Source organism: Schistocerca piceifrons, chromosome X (genome assembly GCF_021461385.2).
Source record: "Schistocerca piceifrons isolate TAMUIC-IGC-003096 chromosome X, iqSchPice1.1, whole genome shotgun sequence".
In the NCBI taxonomy this organism is placed as follows: Eukaryota; Metazoa; Arthropoda; class Insecta; order Orthoptera; family Acrididae; genus Schistocerca; species Schistocerca piceifrons.
The window spans coordinates 354,346,317-354,369,344 of NC_060149.1; the positions used below are offsets into that span (position 1 = coordinate 354,346,317).

Consider the following 23,028-nt stretch of genomic DNA (forward strand, 5'->3'; position numbering starts at 1 on the left):
TTGCCATTGTTCATTGCCTCACCACCCACCTTATGTGTACACCACTACAGTAGTACCTGCTATACTCTGTCCATTGCACAGCCACCACCAACTGGGTCAGGTATCAGGAGTGGAATATCTCGTGGACCCACAATAAAACTGAGGGGTTTCCCAGATTCAAGAACTTTAAGACTAGGCAGCAGTTCATAATTTCCTTCATGCTATTTCCCCATGCAAACAGATTAAATATTACAACAAATATTCGGGCAGCTAAAAACTACTAATAGTTTCAATATGAGAATTTAAACAATTTTTCAGATGATAAACTGGCTTGCCAAATGGCCAGGAGAATTTCAGTAGTGTCTCCCTTGAGGTATCATATGCTATGTTAAATCTAATATTGTGCAGAGGTTTTGCCCAACTGTGGATACTACTACAAGCAGTAGTGTTTCAGATGTGGCAGAACTGACATCACTACCCTGAAAACATTGTGACAACAGAATGCTGTCATCCCACTGCTAACAGCAAAGTATTCCTTCATTCTCAGTCTTATCAAGTTGGCTCACCTGGAGACTTACATTCTTCACATCATTATAATGACTGGACCAATTAGATTGTGCACAAAGGAAACCTGTGTTTAATATCCTGTCAGTCTAACGACTGAGTATAAGCTTGAATTCACAAATGAAATCTGCCATGTCCTACTCAAATGATCCATTCCTGGCATTCACCTCAATTCAGGGATCTGAGCCATGGTTCTGCTGAAACAGTTATGATACAACTAGTGCACTACATCCCACAGACATACAGCAGCATATTAATTTCGTCCTGTGGGTTATGGGAAAGATTGTGTATGAAATACCCTCCTTCATCAGGGACCGATGACCTCTTAGTTTGGCCCCTTAGCCCCTCCTTTAAACAAGCCAACCCTCCTCCATCCCATACTAGTCCACATAGAAGTGTACTTAAATTTTCAAATGGCTCTGAGCACTATGGGACTTAGCATCTGAGGTCATCAGTCCCCCAGAACTTAGAACTACTTAAACCTAACTAACCTAAGGACATCACACACATCCATGCCCGAGGCAGGATTCGAACCTGCGACCGTAGCAGTCGCGCGGTTCCGGACTACGCGCCTAGAACCGCGAGACCACCGCGGCCGGCACTTAATTTTTGAACAAAACTTTTTGAGCTATTTTATATGATGCCACAAATCTGAAGTATCTACAGTATATCTTAATTTAATTTAAAAAACTGCACAGATACTGTTAATATCTGTACATTCTCTAGTTCATCTTGCAAGAAAGGGGCTAAGAGTGGTACAAACAGCCTTTCATCTGTAGTACTCTTGACGGACTTTGTGTGTGCGCAGGAGGGGTTCTGTAATGTCATCAGATTCTAAAAAGTGGTGTAACAAAGTTTTGGACTCAAATGAAGTTATTGTCCATTAGCAGTAACAGTATTATGGTATTAAACAGACTTTGTTTTTACCTAGCTGTTGACAAGACATTGAAAGCTGTGTTGTACTATGAGCTGTAGCCTTTAGAAGATGCCCGGAGGAAATTGCAGGCTTTAATGTGTATTAACACACTTGTCCTTGTACTGATTCATCAACTATCAACATAGGCTTTGAGAGGTAACAAAAAAATTTTACTGGATATATAATGTTGCACTGCACCAAAGGTGATTTTTATTGAACAGTGTAATTATTCTTAACTTCAAGAGTTCCAGCATCTTTCTATTCTCCAAATTATACTTCAAATTACTTCAAACATATTCACAGTGTGGCCAATTAAGACACACATGGGTAAAATGAAAAATTTCTTAACGAGTATGCCAAATTTCCAAAAGTTGCCACACCTTTACATAGCCATGCGACAGTCCTTTGGAGAAATGCAATGGATTTAATACAATGATTTAAACAGTATTGTGTTATGATTATTACAGTCTGATTATCTGCTGGCCTAGCCATCCAAAGTTTCTTTGTTACTTCCTGACAATCCAGTGAAAACAATGAAAATGGCACCAAGTACTAGGGGACAAAAGTTAGGCTGCCCAGAATCCCAAACCAAATCAAACAATGTGGGTTACAGTAGGTGCTACAGAATTCACACTATAGTGTTGGAGATGTTTTCTTCGTGCTGTCAACTCTGTAGCATTATTTCATTGTCTAGTCACCTTGTAGAGTCAGAAAATGACTGAAGGCATTACTATGCACACTAATAGTAAACACTTGACATGTGATTAGTGCAAATTATTCACTTTTTAGTCTATCAGTTTTATTTTATCTCACCATATCTAACATGGCAAGTGGTGGAAGCCCAGCATGTAAAGTGAAAAAAGAAGGAAGTTCTACACAGTTAAGCATGCAAATTGGTATGTTAAGCAATTCAGTACTACTAAAAACAGAAGAATGGTTACTGCTTACTCCTGTTCCTCAGGCCTTAATGATAACTGCAATTAATTGTATTTTTATGGAATCAATTCAGAACTGTTAGATCTGCACATAATGAAAATATACCAAATTTGAAAAGATTGTGTTATGGAAATGACCAGTAATGTTGGTTGGTATGATCCCTTTATAAAAGGGCCAGCCATCCCCTACCCTACCTCAGTTGCACCACAGAGTACACACTTTGGTCCTTATCACTGTATCATTAAGTAGTGGGTAGTACATTGTTTCTGTGTTGCTTTACAGGGGCAACTGGATGAGGAGAGGGTAGTTTTTTTGGGGATCAGGCATATCAACTAGGTTAGATCTTTCAGTTGTTTTGACCTTGCTTAAAATGGCAATGTTTCCTCACAACAGCATACAACACCCACATTTACACTTTGGTAATTTTGTAAAAAAGTAATTTATTGCTTTAATGAATACCAGAATTTCAACTGGTCCTTTAACCAACAAATAAGCACAAACAAATACTTTGTTAATTTTTACACTTTACAGTTATCTAACCCAAATCCTTGAACAATGAGCTGTTTCAAGTTTTCTATTTACTCATTCCTTGTGATGAACAGCCAGCCATCTTTTTATCACAAATACCAGTGAAAGTTTTTCCTGCATAAAGGTCAATGCAACAAACAACAATAGTAACAGCAAAAACAAAGGAATGTTTGCTACAGTGAAATCTTAATTTTTGGTAAAGTATCCTAGAGTAGTTAGATCACTGAGAAATTTATACAATAAAACAATTTTAGCACATGTGGAGCTTTTTATTGTAAATCATCAAATATCTTCTATAAACATATGAAGCTCTTTTAACAGTCACCAGTTTCATTCAAACTTGTTCGTGCCACAAAGCACTTCACAGTATTTCAACTTTTTTTCTTTTTTAGAATGAGACACTTCACAACAGCCAGAAGCTATTACACCCACCATACAGGTAAAATGGCTTCATCCACTAGGTTTGTTCTTCATGAATCACGAAAGTCACACTGCCATAATTATGGTGGAAACAAGCTCTTGTAGTTATTGAATTACTAAAATGAATGACAACACATCAATAAAAAATACCAACAACTGATTTACAGCAATAAAAGAGAGAGAGAGTGTGTGTGTGTGTGTGTGTGTGTGTGTGTGTGTGTGTGTGTGTGTGTGTGTGTGTGTGTGTAAAGGAGGGGGAGGGGGGGGGGGGGGGAGGTCAGGCCAGTCTCAGCTCTGTTCTTGGCTCAGGGCACCATACTTGTTGCCCAAACTGAGACGTGGTCCTGAGGCTGCCATAGCACTCTCTGCATATCGATTGGAATGGGATCGGCTGTTACGGACTTCTTCAAAAGCACCCTCATCTCGTCTCCTGCAACAATGACAAATGAAAATCATATGAATCACTTTGAAAGTACAGCAACAAATATTTTCTACTATATGGTAACAACAAATTAAGTGCAATGCTATGGTACCGTAATTTGCTAAAAGGCATTTGAATGACCAACATCTCAAGTAAAGGGTATTTCGCCATTCAAGTGACAGACCTTTTGTTAAGACAATGATAATATTGAAGCACAAATTTTCAACATTATAAAGCTATGAGGGAATTTACAATTTTTTCTAGCAGCAGTACTATCTTCAAGAAGTTACACAGTCAACAGTACAAAGTTGGTCGTAACATCACAGTTATTTTATTGGATGTACAACCCCCTTGCTTTAAACCCCCCAAGCTGGTTCACCCATTCGGTTATAGGCCTGCGCACATTACTTCCTTCACAGTTTACAACACATCTGATTAAATGAGACATACTGAACAATGCGAGTTTACTGGTAGAAAGTATTTCATTATTTAAATGTCACTTAGATATATACTGTTACTGGGACACAACTTTCAAGACCTGTCTTCCAAAAACCACCAAACAGCCAAAGTACAGATGGCTGTGGCTTCACTGTACCTTAGTTCTCTTGCTTGGGAAACAATCTCAAGTTATGAAACCTGACAACTTACTTTCGACCTTGAGCTCTAGGATCAACATTCTTTGAAGCAGATAGAGTGGGGAAGAATTCTTCACTATTTATGTCTGGTGCAGTTCTGTTCTTCATCCGAGGACCTAAAACACATTAAAATTGTTTGAATGTGTTTTATCAGTAGATTTAAAACAATCTCCATTTGACATATTAGACAACCACCAAATAATTGAATTTTGCTCCCAATAGCACGAGATTATGAGCACATAAAAATTTAACAGTTAATACTTACATCATGTCAAAAAAAGCTGAAGGCAAATTGCAATAAAAAGACAAGATTACTTTAATACGTGACAAAGAAACAAGAGCTAACTAACACTGGCTTACAAACCCAGGTGATTCTTCCTCTGGCAAAAGAGAAATTGGTTTGACGAAACCAGACTGTCTAAGGGATAAGCAGGTACAGGTACACTACATAGAATCTCGGGTCAAGTGAGGCAGTGAGATGAGATGAAATGTATCTCAATTACAATGCAAAGTAACCTAATTAATAAAAATTAAGTTAGAAATGAAGAGTTAACAGTCTAAGGCTTACATATAAAAAAACATGCATTTTAGAGGTAGAGGAATGGCCAGGATTTTTTTAAATTTTACTTTTTTTAAATACAATTCAGGTTTCTATGCTCGGACAACGGACACTTCAGCTTTTTCATTGTTAAATGGTCTGTTGTATCAGCCATGTCACTATGCAGTACACTGTTTCAGTATGTGTGCGCGTACTGTGGCTACTCATCATTCTGGCAATCCTTTTTGTAAATAAGTTTGTATTACTAGTACTACGATGTTGCATTGTATGCACAAGCACAGTAATGTTTCAAGGTGCTTCAATTTCTAGGAATAGGATTACATACTACCTGCCATTATCCCTCAGTTATACTGCAATTCCTCCATTTTATTCTTTTATTAAAGAAACTAGAAATTGCACAACCTTGGCAGAAAGTTCAAGGCCCTCCTAAGACCCTCATGTTAGATGCAAACCAAAGTAACCCATACCTTTCCAAATACAATGTGTTTATAAATGAATATCAGGGTTTTAACGCATTTTCAATTTCATTTTGGCAGTCAAATTAGTGTACATCTGCACACCCCAAAGGCATTCAGTCAGAGGTTTTGTACAAAAGTGTATATTCTGTTGGAATAGAAGGTCCTGTGGCTACCCACAGAGAGATTAAACACAGTACAAAAATTTCTTTGTCATTGGTATATCGATGTTCTCTGGATTACAAACTTCTGTGAAATATATTCAGTGGTCACTTCTGACAAAATGTGCACTGAGTAACTCCACAACATTACACATTTTGTCATCATCAGCGTTTTCCCAGAAGCATGACACACGCATTTGACAGTTTCAATAGATTGAAATGATAACCTCTAGACACTTCAGTTATTCTAAGTATCGCAATATCCAAATTTGCAGAACACTGATTTTTTTTGCGAATATTATAAATTTTTGTTGACAATTTAAAGCTAACATTCTTTAAATGATGTTCCACATGCCTTAATACCTAATGCAAACTGTCACAAATTGAAGAAACACTGATCAGCTGTAAAATTCAGAAGACACTACTTACACTTCCCGATAAATCAGTAAACTTACTAGAATGTATTTCCCTTGGCTGGTTCCTCAAGTGCGGTGGTAAGTATGCAGAACCACCTGTAGGCATATACTCAATATGCTTATCTTCAACTGCAAAAAAGGAAGAACACTGCATCAATATTGTGCAAACACTAATCGTAAATGTAATTTTCAACAACATACTGGAAATATTGATTATGGTGTCTGATGAAATGGACTAATAACAACAATAACTGCCGTGTGTGTGTGTGTGTGTGTGTGTGTGTGTGTGTGTGTGTGTGAGAGAGAGAGAGAGAGAGAGAGAGAGAGAGAGAGAGAGAGAGAGAGAGAGAGAGAGAGAACTAAACACACATGCAAATGGCTCCCAGCACTTTACAATGAATTAACACGTCACAACTTGAATAATACAGTATATAAACAGATGCACAAAGTACCTATCCAACTTTCAATGGCAATAAATTAGTATACTTGAAAGGAGAGACAGCATTGGTCGTATATTTTTGTTTATTATCGCAAAATCGATTTTCGGTCACTTAGTGACCATCTTCAGTGCTAGAAGTTAAAATTTTTTTCACATTACGATCAGAGAGTATAAAACAGAAAATCACAATTACATCTGCATATGAACATAACACTTGTTAGGAACATACCTGTAATATATAACTTAAATTAGTAAGCACTGGTGTCAATAAGCTTACGACGATCACATAGACTGAGGTCGCTGTTTACATGCACTTGTTCAGCAGACCTCGGTGTGACGGGGCTTGACACGCCCTCTATGTGACATGTGTCACGTGAAGACATAGTATTACTGGTTTTGCGAGATATTAACACTAAATAACTCTTGTGCATTTGTGAATCGTGCAGTAATTCAAATTTAAAATGTACGTATAACACATAGCAGGCGAAGGGGGAAGGAAATATCTAAAATACATTGGCGTATTGTTTTTAAAAAACAAACTTATAAAACGATCTGTTTTGGTGTTTCTGTAGGGGGAAAACAGCATTCGGTACGTCCAGTACATTGTCAGACCCATTCGTTTTCAATTCTTACAACAGGAAGGTGATGTGTTGTTCCAACAGGATAATGCTCACCCACACACTGCCCATGAAACTATCTGCTCCACAAGACAAGCAGCAACTCTCCTGGCCAGCACAATCACTCTACTTGTCTCCAATATAGCACATGCACCCATAGTTCGTAACAGTGCAGGCAAGCTAGGAGAAAATCTTACCTTCATAGTCTCTGATGTTATTGAACATAGCAAATGTTAAAATGAAGGACAAAGTAAAGAACACATATTTTTGTATTTTCTCCAAAAAAAATTTCTGCTCAGAGATACAGCCCTCCAGAGATGACACTGTGCTTATCATTATGAAGATGGGAATTTTGGGAAAATTTTAAAATGCTGTATCTCTGTAACAATTCTAGATATTTTGTTAAGGTCTTTCTTATTTGAAAGGTAATTGTTTTATGATTACAAACAAATCCTCCATTTGGACGTATCTGTTAAGAGTTATTTTACTATAGTGTTCTTAACTTTTATAATTTAAGGAAAAAAAAATTTTTTAAAAAATGCCAGTCCATAAAATTTTGAATTTTTCCCTTTTTATTAGTACCATATAGTTCTACATTTCCTGAAAAGGAGAGCTTCCACTTTTCGGTTGAACAGGTTTTACAAACAACTGAAATTTTTGCCATACATAAAACCTATCATTACCACATTACCACATAACAGGCTTATAAAAATCAAAACCTAGCCTTATTTAACATAATTTTAGTTTTGAAAGATGAGTAAGAGTCACTTTTCAAGTATTCTAAATGGTTCCCAAATGTGAAAGGTCCATAGACATACAGATTTCAATTTATACAACTTCTGCACACACTGTTTCATACTGAAATTAGCCAGCCAATGAACTAAAAGTATGTTCCACTGCTTTAGTATCTTCCTGTGATATAGAGTGATTCCTTCCTGTTGAACCAATAGGAACTGGAGTTACAATCTTCAAAACATTGTGAACAGGTAGTGAGCACTGATGGCGGTGTTGCTGCCCTTCAGCTGGAAACCTATATCCAAGCAGCTGGTCTATGTGGTAGCATAAAGTTCACTACAATTTTGTTTAACTCATAACTGGCATCTATAATCTCTGCAATCCACCAGTCACACACACACACACACACACACACACACACACACACACACACACACACACACCCTTCCCAGGTTTGAATCTGAATGATATCCTGTTTCCGAAGTGTTGGCCAAACGAACGAAATTTCTTCTTTCTTGCTCTTTAAAGTGCTTGCAATTTGAGTTTGCCCATCACTTTGAGTCCAAAAATGTGTCTTCTGAATTCCTATCACAGAAGTAGTTTTTTGGACCATTCTTCTTTTTTTCTGCTCACAGAATTCTTCGATTTCCCCTTTAGACAAAAGAATGAGGGATGTGGATGTGTAAGATTTCACGCCTCTCTTAAAATCCTCAGCAGTCACAATCACAGCTGTATTTGGTCTGGAAAGATTATGTTTTGTTGCATGGTGCTTCAGCAGGCCGCCTACACCATCACAAGGCCCCTTCCCATGACCAATAGCACTGTATACCCAGTCAGTTGGCACAATCGACTTCATTCAAACAGCTGGTAATACTTTTTAAAATGACTAGGAGCACCATCAGAAATAATGATCTTTCCTTCCCCTGTCTGCAGTTGAATTTTTCGCATTGCTAGCAAAGCGTGTGCTGAGTCATGTCCTGTGTCATCACTTCTAACTGCAACACTTATGTCTTGTTTTGAAAATATATCACGCCTGTAAAAATTTAAACCTGGTCAGTACTCAAATGATATCCTCCTACTTCCAGTGGGAGAAGGATAGACCAGTTTTCAGCAAAATCACAGTGAAGCACTAAACATAGTTCTTCAGCCTGTACACACCTTCCACTTCTGCAATGTGTTGTTGCTATTTCTTCAGATGCTGGTGTGTAACTGCTTTCATTGACCATCCATTAAGTTCATCAATGAAACTGTCAAAGGCAACAGTTTTCTTTAATAACGCGATTCATGTACCTCTTCACTTTCACAACTTTTTGACCTTCAACTGTTACACTTATAGTGTCTTTTGTTGGCACTCTGGCGAGAACAGTCCCATTTATCTTCGAGATAAAATGACTGCACTATTTAGACTTGAGCCCTTTCTACAGGATGGCCATAACAGGGATCTGGTCTTCCAAAGACTCCTTTTACATACAGACCTCACATATCTTGATTTGTCTACCATGTATTTTGAAACTGATGGAATGTGGTTCAAAGTTGTTTTCTTTGAAAATGTCTCTGGAATAATAGTTAAAACTTGCACCTTTTCACTGTAGGATGCAAAATACTCAAGAGCTGAATTGATATTTGTGAAAAATTCCTGGCGGAGGTGCAAGTGTGCTTTGGTTCATTTCCTTCTAAAGATGGAATTTCTACTTTGAAGAGTGGTCAGTTTTGCTGTAGTGTATTCATCCACAGCTTTAGTAATTTCTGTGCTTTCTTGATGCATAGAGCTTATGACTCAACTTCACTGACCACAGTGTCTTAACAGGACTAACACCTACCTCTGTAATGACTGATTCAGGGTATTTAATTCTTCCTCTACTGATGCAAAATCTGCACCATCTGCACTATGGGACGCTTGTTCAGATAAAATCGTTGTTATTCTGTCAAAACATTTAGAACACAGAAAGTCGTCACTGCAAACATCTTCACTTTGAAACAGAGTCTTCAAATGAAAACACTTATTCCCAACCTGAACAAAGTCTGTTTTTTGTATGTCTTATGTATCGCTCTTTTATGGATGTGCAAATAGTCAGCACACTTCCTGCGGCCCCAGTCAAAAGACATTTCAAGCAGTCCTTTTCACGAAACACACTGCTACTGTGTCAACTGATAAAGGAATCAAGGAAACACAGACCTCACTGGAGGGTCTCAGATTTCTTAGAAGCATTTTCAGGAAACAAATTAGCACTGAAGAACTATAATACAGAAATCTGCAATGAACAACCAAGACAATGAAACTGGCATGAAATTACAACAAAGTTTAAGAAATATCTGCAGCAATGAGAGCAAAAAGAAATAACTGTAACAAAAACAATAGAAATAAACCTTGTAAAAAAGAAATTAGTAAAAAACAACTTCAGTTAAGACATACAGTAGCCTTGAAAGTTAATTTAAAAAAAATAAAAATAAAACCTGTCCAACTTCAAAGCAGAAGCTCTCCCTTACAGAGAATATAGTACTACATGGGTACCAATCAATAGAATAAGAGCTAACTTTTCTGGATTGGCATTTTTGAAAAATGCTTTTTTCTGTAAATCATAAAAAATTCAAAAGGCAACAGTAAAACAACTTTAACACACGTCCAAATGGAGGATAACCACACAGTCATAAAGCAGTTATCTTCCACATAAAAAACTGTAACAAAATATCTAGAACCGTTACTGAGATAAAGCATCTTAAAAATTTTTCCGAAAATCCGATCTGCAAAAAAATTGTGTTCGCAGTGTCATCTTTAGAGGCCTGTATCTTGGGCAGGAATTTTTAATGGAGAAAACAAAAAAATGTGTGTTTCTTACTTATTCCTCTATTTTAACATATGCTAAATTAAACAACATCCGAAACTATGAAGGTAACCCCCTGCACGAAGTGATGCGGATCATGCCTACAGGATAGGAGGAAACGAGAAGTGACTCGTCACCCAACAGCCCTTACAGAACTATGTGAACAGGTCGAGCAGGTGTGACATTATGTATCCCATGACAGTTTTCGCCATCTGTACGAGAGACTGGATGCCAGAGTTGGCACATACTTGCTGTATGTAGCGAGCTACATGACATACTAACATGGGAGTTTCAGCATGGGTTGATACCTGGTACCTCAGAACCACTTGTGCTACTGATCTGTAAATTTAATTGTTTTGTGTACTCCATATGTACCGTTGCAACAATAAATCTTGAGTGAAATGGAAACCTGTCAAAACTTGTACTAATTTTTTCCCCCCAACAGTGTATATACTGTGGCGACTGACCTGTCCAGTACATGGGTGTCAGCACAATAATTCATCTAGAGTGAAGCTTAAAGTCAGAAACACTGACTACTGTTTACACACACGTATTTTCAATACAATTTTTGACATCAAGAAGCCAAATCGTGAACCAACTATCAGGAAACATTCTCATATCTACATAGTTAAAAAATCAAAGTTGAAACTAGATTATTAACACTTATTATATTTTTATTAATTCTGCTGTTCTACCTGGCTGTTCTGGTTCAGGTTGGGATTGTGGAGCAACGATTTTCCATGGCCCAGACTGAACCTTGCGCCGAGGAACTAGTTCACCGGCTTCATTTTCCTCCATAATATCCTGTTCTTCACCATCACAACCACCTCCCTCGCTATCACCTTCTGTTATGGTTAAGTTTCCAATACGGAGTCCAGAGTAATCCTTCTTTTCTTCTTCAAATTCCTTCCATTCATCATCTTCGTCCTGTAAAAGGTACATTAAACTTTCAGATGACCGCACTGATACAAAGCAATCACAAAATAAACACAAACTGTGACTTCCACAGCCGAAGTAGCGGCGCACTGCTCGACAAAATCCTTTCTTCTGTAGTACATGTAAGCTTTAGCTTCACCAATTAAATAATTTGCTGTTTGTATTATTAACTAAATAGGTTAAACCAAAGACTGGTTTGAACACAACAGTGCCTTGCTATCCCTTATCCTGTCTGTGGCACTATGCTCCTGTTACTATCACATTCATCTACTTAAGAGGCCTACAGTTTAATTTTAAAAAATGCGGAATTTCTAAATCCTTACTTCCAATATGCTGAAGTAGTGTAAGCAGTTTATTATCTGCAGAAAGTGGCATTTCTAATTAAGTACCGTGTACAGATGACAATATGGGCTATATTGCTTTTTTAACATTTAGGGAAACTGCAAATGTACACAACATTATGACATTGGATTGGGCTGTAACTCTCAAAACTACAATAATCAGCAGAAAAAAAAAGTGGGGGGTCAAAGTCTATAAATGCACGAATGAACAAAATTGGATACAGTCATAGTAAACAGGTAAATACTTAAGTGCAAATAATGATGTCAAAATTAACACTACAACAGCATATAGGAAGTACAGCTTTAACAAAACAAAATCATGAACAATATGATGCACTTGAGTTAGCAAAGATTTTGTGGCATTTATTTTACACCATCTATGATAGGTACATTGTACATGCCATTAAGACCAAAAGGGTGCGCGCACACGCACACGAAACTGTAGCTGGTACAGTTTACCTTGTTCTTTCGAGTCAATGACATTGTTGCAGATCTTCGACAATTATTTGCAGTGGATATCAGCTGAATTAAAAGATTTTACTTTTGCATACTTCATTCACAATCATAATCTTCGAAGACAGCAGAATATTCTAGCAAATCCAAGGTGCCTAAAGGTGGATTTCAACAATTACACAAGACATCCCATTCCTTTTTCTGCAATTACAATGTTAACCTATAACAACTTTTCTCAAAGCCTCTTCCCGTTTTTGAGTTTAGGTCTAATCGATCCATCTTACATAGAATCTCACATTGGAATAGATTTATGCTCTGGTCTCATTTATTATAATTTTCCTTATTGCCATGACGACAGTTTTTTGAGGCAAATGCCACGACAGTTCCTACTGATCGAGCATGGCATATTCCACTTTCTCTTGCCCATTACCGATAATATTAAAATGACGAAAATTCTCATAATCATTCTAGATTTTCATAATTCAACTTATTAATAGCACATTTTCCTCCATTAATAGAGTCTGCACACTTTACAACGTTCTATGGCACAGCACAGTGACACACCACTACAGTTGCAATATTCAGTAATTCTACTTATATTCTCTTTGTTGTAGGAATGCAGTCTCAGGAGTGAGAGACGGAAATCACTGAATGCCAAACTGGGTTACTCAAAATTGCCACGTACCATACAGGAATATTTTTGTACTGTATTTAACTACTGAATAATCAATATTTGTATGTTGGGCAATATATTCTCAAGGCAGTGCCATTAGTATGTATACCACTTTTCTCACAGCAGATTATGACCTCAGTCAACAAGTAAATCTAAATATGTCATCTATCCAACTTCATAATAGAAACACTAGGCTTATTTTCGCTTATCTACATACAGTCTGTTGGTCTTTAAAGTATTTCTGTAAAACATGCAACTCAGAAGCCATCAATGATATTAACAGTACACAAACAAAATTAATGGAAACAGCAGATGACAGGCTGCTATAATGGCAACCATCAAAACCTAAAATCAAGCACTGAAGTACAGCCAATTTTTTCCTTTTTCATTTTCCTATGAAATGCACAGATCTAAGTTAAACTCACCTTTCAGCAAATAAATTTAATAGTGGCACAGAGGTTCCATATGGTCACGGTCTTCAATGCACAACAGTGCCAGTAGGGCACAGTGTGCAAGTTTACTTAACTTCTTAACAGTTTAAAAGTGTGTGCTGGACTGTGACAAAACCAGACCCTGATGTTTGGCATTCAACACTCTTACCAACTGTGAATTTAGGCACATCTTACAGCCCACCTCTCAACAAGGGAGAAGGTGCTGACATATGAAAGCTTGATATTCTGCTGCAAAGAGCATTACCCAAAATCACCCAAAAAAGATGACAGTCTGGTTTCAAATCTCAGTCTCACATACAATTTTAATCTGTAAGGCAGTTACATCTATAACACCTATTAACAACTAGTACACACTGGCACCAACAGTAGCATCACATTGGTTCCACATTTTCACAGTAAATTATCTGCTGTGACCAATACATAATTGGACACTGACACTATATGCAAAAGAAGTGAAGTATATACTGAGCAAAGGCTAAAGGATTAGTGTAAACAAATACAAAGTAAGATTAAATTCCTTTTTTCTTCCTCTGGGTCTTCCACTCTAATTTCAGTTTGTTTTTTAGCAACTGATAAGCAGATGATACAAGTAAGAAAAGGCTCCAGTATACCCAAACCACATATGAAACAATTACAATAACACACGTGTCAAATTTTTGTAATCTACTCAGTACAGGAAATTTAGTGGTCTAGATGGGTTAATTTGGGGAAAATTCAATTTAATTAGAATGTTAAAAGCTCATTATAGCAAAAATGTGGCTCACCAACAGACAAACATTAACACTGACAATAACTGAACTAGTACAATGCATGTAGAAACTAATACAGTCAACTTATATAGCAATGTTTCCACTGCAAACAATTAGCAAGCCCATGAAAGATTTCATACATTCAAGAAGGGCTTTACTGATGCTATATACACTGTCAAACATCAAACACTGACATAACAGTGATAAATTGCATGTATTCCATAATCTATGTCTGGCTCAAGCAGTCACACAAAATGCCTGCATGCTATTTCTGCTAGTTGTATTTAAGAGATGCACATTTGTTTAAAAACAATATGCGTACAGTTTTATGAAAAATAAGAAAACTAAGAAGTTCATGCTACACATATGCATGTTTTGCTCACTCATATTTGCTCACAACCAGTTAACAAGTGTTACAATGATAACTAACATGCAGTTAACTGATCCATGTAAGTTTATCATTTTAAACACATTAGCACCCATGCAGATGGAATATAAGAACATAAAAACTTAATGGAAGGGCTCCTGCTGTTATGAAAAATTAATCTGTAAGCAGTATAATATTCAGATAGGGAAAACACATGCAAGCACTTTAGATCTCATGCAAACCAACTGCAAGTGAACTGAACAAATACGCAGACGCACATGAATGTGGACACACACACACACACACACACACACACACACACACACACACCCACCTCTTCTCTTTTCTGCCATGTCAATAGCGTAACAATTTACCATTAACAGCAGCATATATCTTTAAACTGGTCTAGCAGTGTAGCCATTCCAGTAAACACAGCCAATGGCAATAGGAAGTGAGCTGGAAGAGCACTTCTACTAAAATGGTGCAATTGATGTGACTGAGAAATTGTGCAGTATCAGAAACTGAAACCCCTACCGTTAAGACGAGGAGATTGCAGACTGCAGAGTGCAACAATATGTTAAGTTGGGCTCGCACAAGTTTTGTTCATCTCAAGCTTTTCCTTAACCTTCCATTCCTGTACATAAAATAAATACAGTGCCAACCATACACAAAATGTAACAATGAAAGTATGCATCTGGCTGTAATATCATTCAGACTTTTCACATACGTACTAAATCAAGCGTATGGATTAAGTAGCTATCTGAGAACTAACTGTTGTTTATAATTATTACACATTCGTGTCCGTTTGAAGTCTCCAGTCACTGAAGTTATATTATCAAAGTTGTAATGGCAGTTAAATCAATCACACCCTTTAGAACAATTGTAGTGTTACAACTCAAATAGCCTGACAGTAAAATGTGTCCTGTAATTAAACTGCAGTGGATCTACCTCAGTTCAAAAGATTCGATATAAAAGCTTGGGAATATAACTACACAAACACAATACCAGAAACAGTGTTGCACCAAGTATAACAGACTGACCTCTCATATTTTGGATTGAAGTTTTTATGAAAGCTCTGAATTTAACTGGCTACACTGACATCATACTAACAATGTCTACTATTTAAGTGTTCAAAGCTCATGAAAACACTGCTAAACACAGCACCTGTTTAACAGAAAACTGATGAATAACAAAATTCCCCATACATAATCAACTGTAAATGTGAGAAATATTTTAAAAGCTAGGATCCTAGAAACAGTATTAACTTAAGAATAGTTTAATTAATTACATGTTATAATTATCTGATACATGCTCAGAAGAAACAGCAATATGTTCAAATTACAAGATTTATTTATGGTAGTTTACCAGTCCCATGGCAATAGCATGTATAACCTGCAACTTACATCTTTTGCAAAGCAATGTTATTGTAGCTACTAATGTTTACAAAACTAAAAACAGTTTGCAGTTGCATGAATAAGTACAAAACATTACTACTGCACTTGCTCCCAGCAGCAGAGGAAAAATACTGGAGAAATTTAAGTCAGGAGTCAGATAAACCTGTTCTCAACTACATCATTAGAAGAACTTCAGGACAAAGAACAGCATTCAATAGAAGAGAATAGCTACTTCAGGAGTGCTGAAGAGGTGAATACGCACCTTATCAATCAGTTTCGATATCACAACTCAACGCACAGATGTTTGAGATGGTGCACATATTAGGTTAGAGAAAAATGTGTATACAAGAAGACATTTTTTCATGTAGCAACACTATTTACACTGTAGGCTTATAATTAGACAGCTGGACTAATCTAGATATGGTACGTGCCAACGTAAACTTCAATTCATATGTATCCTAAAGTACACTATATGCATATACAAGCAGCTCAGTGTCAATCATAAGCAGGTAGCTGAAACAAACGCTAAAATCTAGTTGTGACCGATTCAGCCAAGCGCAAACTAAAATGTCATGCAGTTGTCTGAACAATCGAGATGCGCACGGAATACATCAATTTTAAAGGTACGAAAAAATAATAATAAGGAAAGTACCAGAAGTACAACAAATGTTATTAGAACGTGAGCCAAATCTACGTCACATGTAGCTTGACATGCTTTGTTGACCCCCTCAAAACTTCCAAGGTGAAATTTAAGGATTTTAAATGGATTCACATCTCAGCTGAGGCCTTTAACTTACAAATAAAGAAACTAGTGTATACATGGTGTCACAGGAAGAATTATCAGTATTCAGGGATATGACCAGAAGAATCATTTGAAGCTGAAAAGGCTAGTAAACAAAGGCTCTAATATGCATACCTTAACTCTATGAGCCCAAGTTCTGTAGAAGGGCTGTTTCACAGTATCTACGACTAAGTGCTTTTAGCTCTTAAGGTATTCATTTGAAGGTCCATGCTTACTAGGCTTTACTACTTCGAATTATCATTCCTGTCACATTCCCGTATATTGACCACTTCCCCATAGGACAGCCTGTATAAACAGAAACAATTATATTCTTTCATTGAAAACTCCAAGAACTGTCCTTAATACACCATGGTACTTTGATGCTGACATACCTAATATCTGTGTAGCATGAATGAGAACTAAACAACCTGAAAAATAGGTGCTCCTAACTCATAAATTGCATCTCCAACCACAAGATCACCAGTTCTTACAGAAGCGTCATGGTTCGGTTTTATTTAAGATATTTGTAGCAGTTTAGATCTGTCTCATAAAACTCACTGACTAGTTTAACAAGGAGGCAAGGAGGTCAATATGGAAACTGGTGAAGTCACAATATTTTAGAATGTCAGTGTGGTTCTTAAAAGCCAATATCATCCTCAAAGCTGCACTCCACAATGTAGTCAATTTTATAACTGGTTTTCATTGGATTTTTCTGACCTTAGTTTGTACTAATAATGCTGACTACATTTGTGGAGTGAAGCAATAAATTAAAACGAATACAAAGCCCTTAGTTACTTTCTGCTATGTTCTTTTTAGAACATCTGACATATTCCATAATTGTTCATACCAAAATGAACATGAAATTCACATCTAATTAACTTCCACATGATAAAATCTCTCATTAAATTATGAGAATTATAAAAAATGCACATGAAATGAAATTAATGCAGAGGTCTCAAAAATATTTCTAAATGTATGAATTCAAATGCAGTTAGAAAACTTGGGAAGTCCTCAATCATACAAGTAGTAATACCACTCTACAACAAAAGTTTTATTTTATATATTTATACACTGAAATTTAAAACTATACATGGCAATCTAACAGATGACACACACTGCCAAACTATTAAGCAAGATCTCTTCCACAACAGAATAATTCTAGATGTGGATTTACAATGACCTATTTTTAACACCAGAAACGAGTTTGAATGTACAGCAAAGTATTCGCATGCACTTCAAATTGGGCCACAATGAAAATGGAGTTTTATGTACAAGTGTACCATCCAGATTAGCTTAAATCACATTGAGACTAACACTCTTATTGTTTTGGTCTTCCCATCAACCCAAATGAAGCTAACTCAACACATTCATCCAGCTTGAGAAAGGAGACAGTTAATCAGCAAATACACCACATTTATTTCTCGGTAACAGTCACAGCTCATTTCAAGAACTGGGGAAGGCTGTGGATGTGGTACCTATTTGGTTAAACTCAAGTGCTGGAGAGCTTCACAGATTGTCATTCCTTTTAGTATGTGCTTTTGGCAGTTTCATTTAATGCAAACTTTCATGCAATCCTGTGTACCACACAAACAGAATTAACAAGCAACAAATTTGTTATCAATGACATTTCACATTCTTATTTCATCAAATCATTTGCAGAACTCGTTAGGGGCTGGAACTCTCAAACTAACTGCCATCTTCCAACACAACCTAGACTTCAGGCTGCATTACACACAAGTGTCATCATCACAATCAAGATTTTTTTCATATATAGGAAAAAATCTTGATTGTGATTATATATGTGTGTGTGTGTGTGTGGGGGGGGGGGGGGGGGTGTTTCCAACATGTAACTTGAGCCAGCTATCTAATAAAATGAAAGTAGTGGTGGCATGCTGATCAACAGCCTACCCTGAGCTCTAAATTATGTTCATAAGAAAGTGACAGTTCGGCTGGCAATTGGCAAATCCAGCCAATATGAACCATACACTTGGACCAGAATTAGATAAGTGATTTATAGCTATGTATGTACAGAGTAGCTACCATGAGCTTTGCCACACTTTTCTTTTCTTCCAAAGCCATACAGCTTTGCTACACTAGGCGGTAGTTATCAATCAGCTGCAAATGACACTTGCAGCTGATAATCTAATTGTTGTGATTCATTAACATTGTGCATAAATAAAACATGATACAAAGAGACACAATGTCTGAAATAATAATAGTAATAATCATCATAATATTATATTTCTACTGACAGGTTTCATACATCACTGCTGTCTCCATCTGATTCTGCCCCATGGCAACTACTTTGTAGTCCGATATGTTCCTCTCAACACTTCATCCTCAATTTTTCACCCTTCTCCTTCATATTTTATTCTGTCCTTTCTCAATTAAAATTATTTTTCTTTCAGTATATGGCCCATACAGTTTACTTTTCTTTTCTTGGCACCTTAATGCCAAGTGTCGCGAATTCACATTGTACCACTGCTGTGTTAATAATTAGTAGGTAAAGTGTTTTTAAACGACAGTGCCAGTAGATGGTGATTCTGAATGAAGCTACCAACTCTTCTGAAAAATGCTGCATTCTGCCGAGTGTTTCAGATGCCTCTAAAGTGCTGAGATTTTTTATTTTTATCTTACATATAGATATTTATTCAGGTATTAAGGGGTTAACCACCTTTAAGAAATTCTTTGCAATAACCTTTCCATTACTTCACTGTTGTTTATGTTTTCCACAACTTTTATTTTCTCCCTTCTCTTCCATACGTGCATCAAGTACTGGTTATCTGCCACAGCCACAGTCCACTAGATGTAAAAGCGAGCAACTAATAATTTTGTTTACACTGGGAACAGTTTCAAATCGGTAACAAATATTTTAGGCACAAACATTTTAGAAGTATTTAATAGTCAATCCAGTAAGTATAAAAGCCAACACTTAGTTTTCTTTTCATGTGTTCATAACAGAAACAAGGTTTTAACTGTGTTAGCACACAATGGTTCAAATTAAATGATTTTTTGATTATCTGCATACATCAGTTTTATGTCTGACTTTAGTTGATAGACTGGAAGGTATTCCAAGCAATGTAGGTCTTAACTCCAGGAAGATATACTGGATTTAATAGCCTACAGACAAAGTGTACAGACTAAGGTATGACAAGGTTAGGGAAGGAATTCAGCTCTGTCCATTTCAAAGGACTCATTCCAGTATTCACCTTTATTATAGGATAAAATCAAATACTGAACTAATTGTAACGGCATATTTCTTATGGGCAATAACAGTACTCAAGATCACGAAGTGACCCAAGTTTTCTAAAATAGTGTTAAAAATGGTTGACGCTAACCTGAGTATCATTATTTGGAACTACCCATGTAGGTGTAACGTAAATTGCAATGCACAACAGGGCACTTACAAAGACTGTTTTACCTAGACACTAAGAATTCAAAGCCTCTGTTCATATCACAAAATTACCTACCAATTTCTTTGACACTTAAAAAATATAGTGAACTCTCCCATTAAAATCCTCCTGAATCAATTTCTGCATCTCTAAGTAATTAAAACACTAAAATACCCAACATTTTCTTTGTGTTGCACTGAACACTTTCCTTAGCCCATGCCTTGAGGTAGGCCACTAACAGAGCCAAAACTTATTATAGTATCTTTAGGCTGAGGATGTCTATACATTTATATATTTAATTAGTTTATTTCTTAAAGGAATCAACCTGTGTGTGTGTGTGTGTGTGTGTGTGTGTGTGTGTGTGTGTGTGTGTGCGCGTTTCTAAATGACAATTTACACAAAATTCCCTTTACTGTGCCAGGAAACCTATTTATCACATATTCAGGAACCATTCAAGAAATCACTAACGATGCGGCCACCAATATTGTCAGTGCTTGTGTATCAATGTGTTGAAAAACCTGTACAAACTGTTCAGAATTCTGCCACAGAGTCACAGTTTGGTTCGAAGGCACAATGGTTGCACATGTGTCAAGAAAGGTTGAGTGAACCTAAATGGATGCTACAATTTAAAAAGACATACAAAAACAGTTTTAATTACTCTCAAGTAAGTACATTCTGTGTATGCCCACTCTAAATATTTTTTTGTGGAGGGAGAGGAATAATGACACATTATCCTCAATAACCTTGAAAAATTCAGATTACTGTTATGTTGCCTACAACCAAATTAGGTGCAGTGTTGCCCTCAATTTCACACACTATTGAAACCCAACTGCACTCTGAGATCAGGAAACAATAGGCCTACACATCATGGACGACATTCACTTTTTCAAGACCTGTATTAAATTATTTGTAATACCAAATATTCAGTCTCCAAGTCAAACAACAGTTCACAAGCAATAATACAAGTTAAATAAACGAAATACATTGACCAACCAGTAAACCTAAGACCCCCCATATGGCAGGTGGTCATGTTGCAGTAGTAAACAGAAGTAGATAAAGTAACCAATTACATGTAAGAAACTTAATTTTGTGGCGTAAATTTCGTTTTCTTGCCACAAACCAGAAGCACCATAACCTGCTTCCTGGTACTCACTCTCCGATCAAAACTGGAATTCAAAAGTGTGCGCAATTTTTATTTTTAAAAAAAAGGAGATAATACATTTGTGCTTTTTACAAGCTTTACTAACCGTATAAGATGGGAAATACCAAAAAATGGATGGAAGTTTTCCAAATGCACGAGGACGAGTAGTATTAGATGTCGGGGGACCAAGATATTACACAAACATCACAAACTATTTCGCATACACTGGGCAGCTTAACCTAAAAATTCCTTTCGAGAACATAATTCTAGAAACCTCAACTCGAAAGCACTCTGGTTACGATCTCCTTCCACTAGCTCAGCACGTGACATGAATGTGGCAGATCATGATGCTAGAAATTTAAGATGCCGTTCCTTTAATGCCCAAATGTTCCAGAATTAAAAAGAAGTCTTCAATTTTCTTCTAACTTCAGAGAAGTATTCTCATAAACCAGACGATGCAGAATAATGCCTTTCCAATGTACACAGCCCTATATACCACGTACGAACTAAACCTGTAGCATTATCAATAACTAAAATATGACGAGGATCACCGAAACATTTATTCATTCTACTTGCAAGTCCTTAACTACAAGGTATTCTTACCTGTGTCTGGTGAATATTTTCATCTCCATCCGTGCCAATCTGCTGTAACGGCATGGGTTTTTTTACCTTTTCGGATTTTTTACCCGCATCTTCAAGTTTCTTCGCTATTTCGTCTGTTGTCGTAAACTTTTTACCTTTACTTTTCTTTCGGTCCTTTTTCGCAAAGAAATCATCTAAATCAGCCATTTTAAGCCTAAACCTACTCTCTAACAACCCGTACTGGTCTCACAAGCACTGAAGCACAGAACCTTTTTGGGCTTTCTGCACAGATGCTACACGCATGTAGTAGTTTCAGTCTGAGGAATTAATAAAGAAGCCAGCAAAACACAACAAAATTTGCTATAGCAAACCTGTGTTCGGTTAACAGTACTGACTTTAAAAACTGAACTATTAATACTGTATTGGCAGCTTTTACGGACAATTATTACAAGACTAATCCATCAATACAAAATATATTTACGTCTAGGTCACTGAAATGGACAAACTCTAGAGGCCGCTACTAGCTAGAACTGCAGTACATATCGTGAGCTTGATGATAAATCAAGGGGGAAAATCTTACGCAATTTAGTACTAACGTTCCAAAAAAAATTGACTTCTAAATAATTTCCATAAGTTGCTAATTTACTTATAATAAGAATAAAAAGGACTTGCTTTTCCATGAATTGCTACACACCAAAACAATAAAATTAATTGGATGGGGCTAGTGATTCTCTGTTAGTCATCATATCATAGTACCTCTAGTGAGAGACAATTTCTCATCCCATTAGACAAGTACGGTTAAGTCTTTTGTTGCTCAAGTAGTTGCGCAGCAAATCCCATCTTAGAACATATTCTGAGCTCAAACATAATGAGTGAACTCGAACAGAATGGCCGCCCCATGGCAACCAGCATGGATTTCGAAAACCCAACTCGCACTTTTCCCACATGGCGACCAGAAAGGCAGTCAGCTAGATGGAATATTTCTCGATTTAAGAAAAGCATTTGCCTCAGTACGATACCTAAGCTTATTATCAAATAAACGATCGTATGGGGAATCAGGCGAAATTTGCGACTGGACTGAAGATTTCCTTTGGTAGGGAGGACGCAGCACTTTATCTTGAATGGAGAGTCGTCGACATATGTAGAAGTAACTTCCAGTGCACC

General features: G+C 36.8%; 1 protein-coding gene across 2 annotated transcripts; it reads right to left on the reverse strand.

Moving 5' to 3' along the window:
• Positions 1 to 2,815: 2,815 nt before the first annotated feature.
• On the reverse strand, positions 2,816 to 22,163 carry LOC124721384 (protein CDV3 homolog). 2 transcript variants are annotated; one of them, XM_047246319.1, is made up of 5 exons: positions 21,886 to 22,162; positions 11,299 to 11,530; positions 6,030 to 6,119; positions 4,413 to 4,515; positions 2,816 to 3,773 (listed from the first exon to the last, which is right to left on the reverse strand). In XM_047246319.1, exons 1-5 carry the CDS (start codon positions 22,069 to 22,071, stop codon positions 3,632 to 3,634), a joined length of 753 nt encoding a protein of 250 aa, XP_047102275.1. In that variant the 5' UTR covers positions 22,072 to 22,162; the 3' UTR covers positions 2,816 to 3,631. The 2 variants fall into 2 exon arrangements, with proteins under 2 accessions (XP_047102275.1, XP_047102276.1); XM_047246320.1 differs by lacking the exon at positions 4,413 to 4,515 and having other exon boundaries at positions 21,886 to 22,163.
• Between the last annotated feature and the right edge of the window lie 865 nt (positions 22,164 to 23,028).

Bases quoted from the DNA above. Each gene is read 5' to 3' on its own strand.
- LOC124721384 (XM_047246319.1), bottom strand. From the start codon at position 22,071: ATGGCTGATTTAGATGATTTCTTTGCGAAAAAGGACCGAAAGAAAAGT. The intron at 6,120-11,298 runs GTAGAACAGCAG...CCTTTTTTGCAG, and splicing joins ACCTGAACCAGAACAGCCAG to TTGAAGATAAGCATATTGAG. The intron at 3,774-4,412 runs GTAAGTTGTCAG...TCATTGTTGCAG, and splicing joins CCTAGAGCTCAAGGTCGAAA to GAGACGAGATGAGGGTGCTT.